The 11,673-nt window shown below is 41.7% G+C and overlaps 1 protein-coding gene across 1 annotated transcript in view; it reads left to right on the forward strand.

The window, feature by feature from the left end:
- Positions 1-11,673, forward strand: part of GRM3 (glutamate metabotropic receptor 3) — a 154,584-nt gene that overhangs the window by 103,823 nt on the left and 39,088 nt on the right. The window contains exon 3 of the mRNA XM_019543654.1: positions 3,196-4,051. Coding sequence (XP_019399199.1) covers positions 3,196-4,051 — 856 coding nt within the window. The remainder of the gene's footprint in view (positions 1-3,195; positions 4,052-11,673) is intronic.

The following is an 11,673-nucleotide window of genomic DNA, read 5'->3' on the forward strand; positions in this document are numbered from 1 at the left end:
CCTGGTAAACTTACAGGTGGCCACCAGATCATCCCTGAGCCTGCACTTTTCCAGGCTCAAGAGTCCCATGGCTCTCAGCGTCTTATCACGAGGTCTGTTTCCTGACCTCTGATCATGAAGCTGAGCTTTCATTTGATATAAAATGCTCTGCAAGACTGGTGTAACTTAATGCCTTTAAACACAGCTTTTCTTTTTTTGTGTAATATTTTTGGATTCTTAAAACTAGCAGGAAAGACCAAACAGGAAAAATAATTTAAGATGTTCTCACTGCAAATATGGGTAAATGTACTGACCATAATCTGACCTACAGTTGCCCCTGAAAGTGTAGTAAACAGTGCATTTCTTTCCAAGCTGGCTAGAAGGTATATTGGCAGCTGTGCATGTTTCCTTAAGGGAAGACAGATCAACCGGGGTTACAGCAAGGATCTAGATGTTAGAAAACCTGCTGTGCTGTGCAATTGCTGTAAAATCCTGAACAATTTACTTACTTACCTGTAGCATAGAAATTCTAGTGCTTACTTGTCTCAAAGGGGTGCTAGGCTGGTAAATTCCTTAAGTCTCATTAAATGCTATAGTATTTTCAGATGAAAATGTCTCAGAAAGGAAAATGTGGCAATGTGATGAGGTTTCTTGTCAAACGAATGTAACATGAACCCTCCCACCTTCGAAAATAAAATTACATCTAATAAACACGATAACACTACTGTAACATCTCTCATGCCAGAACATCTTGTTCTGATTCACATGTGAGCATATATACAACCAACTAGTGTACAGCGTGTTAGCGCTGAAGGGGAGAAGATTTTTGGCCAAAGACACAAAAGCAAATCTCATCTTTAGCAAAAAAAAGAACTGAATACTGAATACCTCCCCAGGATGGAAAGAGCACAAAGCATTAAGATTGCACTGACATTCACTATATCTACCTCAGGAAGGTAAAAAATACCTTTGAACCTGTGGTTTCTGAGGAGTGTAAGTGTTGCAAAACTTTACCTTCTAGCATCTAGATTACTGAATGGCAAGGAATAGATGGAGAAACAGATTCACATATATTCAGTATCTATGCCTGAGTCACCACTCCTTGATGGTACAACTTTGGAAAAAGTTCTGTCTCTTTTTAGCTTGCTTGAGAATTATAGCTAGAGACTCACTACCTGTGCCTTATGAATGCGACAGAATGAAAGAGTGAAAATGATGACTCTTAAACCAGGAATTTATGCCAAGACTGTATAGTTCAATGTTAGATGCTTATGGAAATAGCTCAAAGACTGTGAAGGGAAGTGGGTTCTCAGCTGGGATTGCACTTGCAGGTGACAAACTTCCAGTTGTTTCATTTGTACATAACAAACTGAGTATATACAAAGTATATATAGCTAAACTAGAATATTCCTAAAGTTAAATTCCTCAATCCATCCACAAGCCATTGTCTTGCAAAAACCTAGGCTCCAATTTACCTGTGTGTGCTCCCATTCATGACCCTGCTCTTGAAGTCAGTGGCACTTAATCACACTGGGCATGTCTACACATCACCCTGCGGAGATATAGCGACACACTCCATCACCGTATGGTGTGCTACAGTGATGTAGAGACCATGTGCGTCTACATGTGTTCACCAGCTACATTGCCATAGCCACATGCTCCCTGGCTATAACATGGCACTATGGTGACACAGCTGGTGAATCTGAGCATGCACTGCCCATAGGCCACAGTACAGGTGGTTACTGCGCCATGTTTTAGTACTTCTGCATAGCAAGTACTAAAACATGGCACAGTAACAACGTTGCCATATGGCAATATGTAGACATGCTCACTGTGTAAAGTCCTGTGTGTGCCTATGTCTCTTGCAAGATCAAGACTCGAAGGAATTTAATAGATCATTTTCCCTGATTTTCAAAGGTGCTGAGCTTTTGCAACTGACTCCCACTGACTTCAACAATGGAAGAATCAGATTACTTAAGTAGCTACATATGGATTTCATGGTCTAATTGCATAAACCCTGGGTTGAAAACATTGCCCTTAATTGGCTGAGTCCAGTTGCTAAGGTTGATTCTAAAACTTGGGTTGCTTCTATTTTTCATTTAATTCTTGCCCCAAGTATGGCTGTCTACCATACCAGACAACAAAGTTTCATAAACCATCTGTTTAGACTGCAGTCACAGGCGACCAGAGAAGAAAAGTGAGTTAGCCGATACTGAGCTTCATTCTGGTCCAAATATACTGTTGCTGTTATCTGGGCTTGTCCATAAAGCTAGCCTGAGTATCCCCACCTTACCTTTCATTTCCCAATCACCACTACAATTCTCAGAAGTCATTGCACCTGAAATATTTCAGAGGAGAATTCAAGGGCAAATTATCTATGCCTTTTTTTACCTCTTGGCCTTAGAGTTATTTGTTTTCAGAACATTATTCTAACATTTTGATCAGCCCAGATTCCATAGCAGTTGCCCAATGAAGCAAGAAATGCTAACAATTTTCCTTTTGTGCTTTCAGATGTAGTCCAAGAGTAACACCGCCTCATAATGACCAGCATGATCTGACTAGATAGATACAAACATATTTACCCATAATAGCTACTAGCACGAGGAAAGGTAATGGGTAAGGAAATAGCACATGCAACAACCTAAATCTCCCAGCCAGTATAATTACAGTATTACTGTTGTTATTTATTATTTATAAAATGTTATAGGTAAACAGAGCATTGTACCACAATTGAGCCATACCCAGCAAACAGCATGTTCACTGCCTCGGGGATGCTCAGATGAGAAAGATACAGAACAAAGAGCACAACACAGCACAGAAAGGAAAAGACAGTCACTCATTTCAAATGGAGGGTGTCACTAAACAGGTGTGGTTGGAAGAGTTTCTTTAAAGGTGAAGGTTTTGTATGCATTCATTTGGGGCTGCTCTGGGCATATCAAGTAAAGTTTCACTGAGCCCTAGAGAGGCTACATCATAAAAAGGAAGGAAAGGCCACTCAAATCACATAGGTCTGAGTGAGGTATCAATACCAAGGCTGGATAGATAGCTATGCTCCAATCAGACAGTGGTGTCCAGAGAGCTGTGGGCCAACTAGTCTGCTGGTTTAATGGTGTCACCCTCATGAGAGCAGGCCTCATTCAGCCTTTAACCTGTCTTAATTCACTCTTGTAAATAATATTCTCTGTTAAAATGTGTTTTCCCCCAACTTCCCTCCAGGTTGCAAATTTGCTTCGGCTATTCCAGATCCCTCAGATAAGCTATGCTTCCACCAGTGCCAAGTTGAGTGATAAGTCCCGCTATGACTATTTTGCAAGGACGGTGCCTCCTGACTTCTATCAAGCAAAAGCAATGGCTGAGATCTTACGGTTCTTCAACTGGACCTATGTGTCAACAGTTGCCTCAGAAGGAGATTACGGAGAGACAGGGATAGAAGCTTTCGAACAAGAGGCTCGCCTTCGAAACATCTGCATTGCCACCTCTGAGAAGGTTGGCAGATCCAACATCAGGAAGTCCTATGATAGTGTGATCAGAGAGCTGCTCCAGAAACCCAATGCACGAGTCGTTGTCCTCTTCATGCGAAGCGATGATTCTCGAGAGCTCATAGCTGCTGCCAACCGATTCAACGTTTCCTTTACGTGGATTGCTAGTGATGGGTGGGGGGCGCAAGAGAGCATTGTCAAGGGTAATGAGCATATAGCTTCTGGAGCTATAACCCTAGAACTTGCCTCCCACCCAGTTAAAGACTTTGACAGGTACTTCCAAAGCCTTAACCCTTACAGTAATAAACGCAATCCCTGGTTCAAGGATTTCTGGGAGCAAAAATTCCAATGCAATCTCCAGAACAGAAAGGTGCATAAAAAAACTTGTGACAAACACATAACAATCAACAGCTCCAATTATGAGCAAGAATCCAAGATCATGTTTGTGGTGAATGCTGTGTATGCAATGGCCCATGCCTTGCATAAAATGCAACGAACGCTATGCCCCAACACTACCAAACTCTGTGATGCCATGAAGCATCTGGATGGCAAGAAGCTGTATAAAGATTACCTACTGAAAGTTAACTTCACAGGTATAAGCTTGATAACTCTCCTTTATTGCATGCAGTGTGTGTGAACTTTGCTGCTGCTAATTAAATGTCTTCATTATAGTATTTAGCATTTGCATTGCACCAGGTCTACATTGTTCTAAGTGATGAAGTAAAGGAATAGTTTCTACCATAGTCCCTGATTCAGCATGATGTTTATGCTTGTGTGATTTTAGGCATGTGACAAATCTCATTGACTATGCAAGTGTTATGGATTTCAATGATTTGGAGCCGTAAAGATGTGACTTTTAAAGTTGATAACATAATGCAACAAACTGGATGAATCAAATAAATGGGGGGTGGGGGTAGAGAGAAAGTGGATGATACAGTAATGATATGTGTTATGGGCAGAATTTAGCCTTCTACCTGCTTTTACAATTACTGTCACCACTGTTTAGTCTTTTATTAATATACCACCTACCAAGGCAAGCTGGTTCAATAAGGAAAACAATTACAAAACATAATCTTATGGATCCTTGTTGTTATGAGTCACTCTGCCTCAACAGTATTTATGTCATGCTTGGATTTTTATGAATAATTAAACTAATATTCTTGGATGGTCTATGTGATGCAAAAGAAACAGTCACTGGTCTCAGAGAGAAACCGAGGGATTGTACACGTATGATGCAATATACTGTATTGACTTAATGATTCATTATAATTTAGCTTATTCCTGCTAATTGCTCTCCACTCTGCAGATGTTAACAATCCTGTCTCCTTTTTAACAGTGTTGATGTTCCACTAATCAAGCTAATTTTGCTTCAGCAATATTCCTGTCTGTTTACTGCTCCTGGTCTCTCTCCTCCTATTTCACAGTCCTTAGCCCTTTTCAAAATCCTAGCTCTGCCCATGAAATCCAGTCTTCAGCAGCAGCAACTGTTTCAGCTTTTAACTGAGCAGCCAAAACCTGCTGGCAATTCAGCAGTGAAAGGGTGAAACTGTGACTTTTGCTTGAGCAGGAAATGGAGGGTGAGTGAGCTGAAGATTAGGCTCAGACCCTGCTCTATGCAGTCATAATTGAAAAGATATTTTTTTCTTCATTCTGCCTTCCCTAAAGTAATGTCTCTCTTATTTGAGGGGCATACGATACCCAAGAAAGTATGGTACTTAGGCCCAGGAGTCAGGCAGCTCTCATAGGATACTAAAAAGAAACCACTCAGCTATCATACATACTATCAGGGTTTGAACTTCTCCATGTTTGGGGCTCTTTTTGGGTCTCGGTTCAGGTCTCTCTCTAGACATCATAGGCCAGATTCTCAGTAGTTCTCAGCATCTACAACTGAGACTAGATTCATAAAACAGTTCTCAGTGGGGAGGCACTAACTCCTGAACTCTTCTGAAAACTTAGCTCTAGAAGTGCCATACATGGTTTTTGACCTCCTGACAGGTAATAGCATTGGAAAGTTGCATATGTTTGGTTCCCACCTCAACACTGATATCTCAATTAAAAACAAAAAAACCCAAAATAACTCTAAGCAGCTGTGATGCAAAGTTCCTCTTCCATTGCCATAATAAACAGTAAGCTTTTCCCACCATATGATCTGATTGCCTCCTGCAGTTTTGGAACCAGTTCTCAATTATAAAATGCATCAGTATTTTTCTTTCTCTCATTCTGGGTCATATAAATCCTGCCTGCATCTGTTCCATGTATACATCTGTCATTTCACCCAGTGGGAATTGCAAGTACAGATCAATTGCAGGAGTGTTTGGAGAACACGCTGTTCTCAACACTAAATACCTTACAAAGGAAACAACCAAAAATTGAGCCCAGTGCAGATGAAGAATGATGTGGAGTTTACAAACACAGCAGGAACATTAGTGCCAAGGTTGATTCTGAGCACTGAAGCTTCCTTAGCGCAGATAATGGTTTACGCGCGCCCAAAGGAACCAAGCAAGAAATGAAACAAGGACGACAATTATACATACGCACGCAAGCACACACATGGTTATTTAATATTTCAGAGGTAGTCAGGAGAGCAGCACCTCACCATCTGTGCTGAACGTCTGTAGTACAGACAGACAGGCCTTGAAGGCAGAGAACTTAGTAGCAGGTATATGGCTTGCAACCAAGTATGTGAAAACCAAGATACGGTCCTTTTAATCCACTTCCAGGCTTTATAAATGTGCTAGATTGCATCTTTGTACACACCAGATTGCATAAATTACAGCATGAGATCTACACCGCACATGTATGAAGACTCAATTTTCACACCCCAAGAGCAAGCAAGAAAAGCAACTAACAGGAAAGTGTAAGGTAAAAAAGAGAGTGTCCTTCGAGATGACAACTGGGTACCAGGTTTCCTGTGTACTAGACCTATTTCTGCTATCGATTCTCTCTGACTCTGCCTCTCTCAGGCTCCATTTACCCACCTGCAAAGTTCCTATCACAGCTTATAACTGCCTCGACCAAGTAGGTCTAGCACACAGAATTGCAGACAAGTGCCTGGAAATGTGATACAAGTGCTCCAGGACAACTCAGAAACCAGAAGGCAAGTGTTCCAAATTGAGATCTCATGTTTTTTAAGCCAGATTCATGATTTCAGAGGGCCTGACTCATGATTTTGAAATGATTAGACTCCTGATTGAAACAATGGGACAGGAGGATCAGAGGTCAGAATCCAGCTCCTTGGGTTTGTGTGTATTCATGTGAGTCTATCCATTGTATCATCAAACAGAACAGCAGCTGATTGAGAAGCTGTAAAGAGGACATCCCTCTATGTAAGGCTGCATTATGAGGAAAATAAGGAATAATAGACTCCAGCAACATATACTACTTTTGTACTAACTGAAATGCTCTGGGTCTCTCTCTCTTTCTCATATCCCTTCCATATTTCTTGTATCCCTGTTGGGAAGTATGTCATTAAACTTGTGATCTCCAGTTAGAAAAAAATGTAAAGTCACTAAGATTTCCTCCTGGAGTTAATGAGTATTTCATGGTTTACTTCTAGCCCGCCTCCCACAGATAACATATAGATACTATTACACTGAGGAAGGAAAGCTGCCTTTGCAATCTTCTGTGGCACTCTAATGACTTCTGTGGTGAGAACAAGCCTTCCTGGATCATTTCCGTGGTAAAAGTTCTGTTTAGGAGATAAGGAGCTTTAAATGACCCATAGTCAGCACTTGTTTCCTATTTTATGTGCACAAGAAAGACTGTCTTCCATTGTTGTCCTTTATTTGTATACGTGTCATGTTCAGTGAAACGTAAAACTTGAGAGCACAGAAAAGTAGCTGAGTACTAGGGCTGAATACTTATTGATCATCGGGGTAATTATCAATGATCCATAAAACCAAAGCAAATATGGAGTGAATTCTGTTGACTAAGGGCTAACAAGCTGTCAGGGGGGTGGTCTATGCACCATTGCAATCTACTGCACAGAATCATAATTGTGCTTGATAAGGCTTACAATTGTAAACCGCGAAAAGAAAGTATTTTGAAGCACAATTCATAGAGGAGGAAGGTCTGGCTGCAGTGTATGCTGTTGCATAACATTCCACATGGCCAATCAAGTGAAAATCAGTGTCCGAGGTATGCCATTTTTACACTATCATTTGTCTTTTTGTGGACACATTCATATTATGCACTGCAGCATAATTGAGAAGGGATGATTTACTGATCTGGAATGGCATGCACTTTTCACTTCTAGGTCACAGCTGCAAATCAGATCTTCCACCAGGAGTTCTCAAGGCATAATGGCATTGCAGTTGGTTGTATGCATCACATTAATGCTGTCCATCCCACTATAGGAGGGATCATTTGGCATCATTCATGGCACTCTTGCACTGATAAGCAGAAGGACTGAATGGGAGCAGAGATTGAATCATGCTCTTCTTCTAGTTAAGATCAAGATGTAGTGGACAGCAAGCCCATCTACATGAGATGCTTGACTCGAGATCAGAGCAAATTACTGTGCAGTAAGCATCACCAGACTGCAAATGCTTACTGTACAGTGATTTGCTCTTATCCAGGGTAAATTTGCTACCTGTAAGTACAAATAGTAAATTTACTTGGGAGTAATTACTGCACAGTATAGCATGTGTAGATGACTGCCTGGAAGCAAATGTGCTCCCAGTCGGCTGGGCAGCACAGTGCAGGAGATTGCTCCCTTTCCCCAGGAGCTCCCGCAATTGTCCCAGCTTTGAGGTTGCAGAGCTGAGGATGGGAGATCCCTACTGCTTTGGCAGGGGGACATTGTCCATAGCCAGGGTCCACCCCCAGAGCCCACCCCCACAGAAGGCAGCTCCCAGGGGTAGGGAGCAATCTCCCAGCCCCCCGCCAGGAAACAGCTATCTCCTAACCCTGTGTTCCCTGCCAGCCCTGGTGTTAGCACCCAGGGGGAGGCTAGAGCTCCCCCTGGCTGCAGCAGGAGGCCAGTGCAGGGCCAGTGGGGGTGGGAGCAGACTGCTGCCATGAGCAGCAAATCTGCTCCCTCTTCCCTGCATGTGTAGATGCTTTATTCTAAAGTAAATTGCTCTAGAGTAAACCCATCCTGGGGCATTTCCACATGTAGAGGCACCCAGCAAGTAGCATTCACTGGTGTTGCCTAGGTCATATCAGATGTATGAACAAAGTCCTCCCTCCTCTTTGTGGTACCCTTATGCTGCCTACTCATTACTACTATGCAGTACCGTTGATGTTAGTGCCCAGCAATGTTACTGTATGGTAGCAACAAGCTACTGAGCAATATCTCATTGCTACTCTGCAGTAGCGTGTTGTGTAGACGTACCCACTGATAAGCAGCATCAATGACATTTCTTTCCACTGCTGCTTCTCAATCCTCAGAGGAGCCCCGGGAATATGTTGCAATTGGACTGTACCCAGCATGCTTCCATTCCTAAAAAGTCTGCAGAAACCACAACACAGCAATGAAACCAAAATGGTAATACTAATAGCAGCATATTTAGATGAATGAACTTTGAAGTCTCTGAAACAGCAAACAGCTCTTAATCTCAGTTTTCTTCACTTGAATACTTATATTTCCCACCACTTATTTCAGCTGAGCTGGTCAAAATACTCATTGCATATAAATAAAAGTATTCTATACTGTGTTTGCAACTCCTATTCAGCTTTCTTGGCTGTATTGATAAAGTAACCTTTAGATGTTACAAACTCTAGAGTAAACTGCTCTTTGGGAGCTGAAAATGTAGGGTGGAATTTGGCATTCTGTTTGTTGAGCCATGCACTCCAGTCTGAAAAACCTGACAAATGGTTTCAGCTTTCAGATGAAATGTTACAGAGCTAGAAAGCTTAGTAACCTCATTTCCCTAAATCACAGGCTTGCTATGTTTTGCCTACTGATTGCTTTATAATTATTATTATTTCATCTTTTGTTTCACTGGCAAAATGTCATCCTGATTTCTAAACCAAGTCTCTACAAACTAAGAGTTCAAACTAATAAGTACACTTGTACAGTACTTTTCATCTTCTAATCACTGTACTCGCTGCTGCAACTCAATTGGCTTCAAGATCAAGAGCAGAGTTCAAGAATTTCAATGGGATTATATCATTGTTTATTTCCCATGCAGTCAACGATGCGCATGACATTCACACACACAAAAGACGATAGAAGGTCTGATCCTCTTCACATTGAGCTGAGTGTCAATCCTAAGTACATCACTGAGCTGTGATGAGAATAATACTGTGGGAGTAGAGAAACTATTCTCCTGTGCCTACTCCTATGCTTAAACTGGGATCCTGAAGCCAATGAGATGCACCCACATTTTTTGACTTGTGATTTAAGAAAAAAGAAAATAGCAAAAATGGACACAAGTACATAGTCCCTATGGGGCATATAAAAGCCATATCTGTAGGGACTTTTTCTTAAATTCATGTTTATGTGTGTACACACACACACGCACATTTAAGTAAAAGTCCATCTTGTATTTCAAGCAATAGGGCAAATCTGTGGGAACAGATAAATGCACCTGTTTACAGATAGTCGCAAGATTTTCATTGTCTATGAACGTTCTCATAAATGAGAATGGGAAAAGGCTTATCTGGTAGCTGGATGAGAATTGATTTAAAGATGACGATGCCTTATCATAGCAAAGTTGTTTTATTCATGCAAATGTCTGGGAATGCTTTTATTGAGGAATTCACCCAGCACTCTCCCAGACCTTTAGCTTGCATCCGTACTTTGAGGGCAAATTCAGTAAACAAAGAGCTCTACAGAGAGGATGAGCGGGATTTTGTAAAATACAGGATCATTGCTCAGAAAGGGACCTCCCACACAATTCCCACTGACAACTGTTGGAACCAGATCTGGCCCATGTGTTTGTTTAAGAGGGACATTTAAACACCTATACAGTATTTCAAACAAATCTAGTGTGCCATCTATGCAATATTTATAACTATTTTATTAACAGATATGGGTAATAACGGAAAATAATCTCTCATGGCTTTAATTGGGTGAGTTATTTCCTTGAGTTTCCGTCTTCCTGACATGAAATCATGCTTTAGATGAGGATGTAGGCTACTAATGTAAAACTGTATTACACTTCTCAAAAGGCAAACTGGACACAAGAATTAGAAGCAGAGAAGCTGCAAAAGCAAAACAGAGAATGGTTACTTTAGTAGTAATTCCTGATGCTATGATTGACGCACAGGAATGTTTCCTCGATCTAATCTCGGTCATTCCTTGCACAGCCGACGGCCCAGAATTCAGGAGGTTACTGAGCCCAAAAAGAGAGGGAATGCCTGAAGCTAAACCTGCAGTAAACCGTCTGTTCATTTGAGATGCAGGATTGATGAGCTGCAAAATACATTTTGCCCAATGCCAACTAGTACAAATGGCACTATCAGCAGTATTATATCGTCAAGGTTGAGGGACATAAAGCAGAGGATATTAGTAGGATCGTTAGATTTCCATCTAAGGCCTAAACAAAAACAGCTAGTTTCTTATGAGAAGAATAATGTCACAGAGGTGGGGGAAAATAATCAGCTAAGCAGTCAATGGATATGAGTTGGTATAAGTCACACACTGAAGTCCTTATCATACTTTATATTGCACCCACTTACTCCCCCACTGAACCCCCCAGGTTGCTTTTCCTCTTATAAATCCACCCTTCCGTTTGCCAATTTGTCATTGGCATTGCTACCAAATCCCTTCTGTTATTAGGAGAGTGATTATAACAGTGAATTCTGCCTCCAGATACATGTCCACAATTCCCATTCAGTTCTACGACGGCTTCACACAAATTCTATCCATATAGTAGATATCAATCCTCCTTCTACTACAATACACAGACTGGATGCTTTGGGAACCATCTCACCTCCACTCAGCGCAGAGCTCCGTGTATACTCATACTTCAGTTTTGAGTTCAGTGCTAAGGGAAGAATGCCACCTATTAGATCAAGGGGCTTCAAACCTTTTTTGAGGAGTGTACCCCTTCTGGTGGGTACCCCTCCTGATGGGTATCATAGACTCACAGAATACATGAGTCGGAAGGGACCTAGACAGATCATCTAGTCCAGCCCCCTGCCATGGGCAGGAAGGAGCACTGGGGGTGGCAGGGGTCATAAGACCCCAGCCAGGTGCCTATCCAGTCTCCTCTTGAAGATCTCCAGGGAAGGTGAGAGCACCACCTCTCTGGGAAGCCTATTCCAG

This window comes from Crocodylus porosus, unplaced genomic scaffold (genome assembly GCF_001723895.1).
Source record: "Crocodylus porosus isolate Cpor-Errol unplaced genomic scaffold, CroPor_comp1, whole genome shotgun sequence".
NCBI classification, from domain to species: domain Eukaryota; kingdom Metazoa; phylum Chordata; order Crocodylia; family Crocodylidae; genus Crocodylus; species Crocodylus porosus.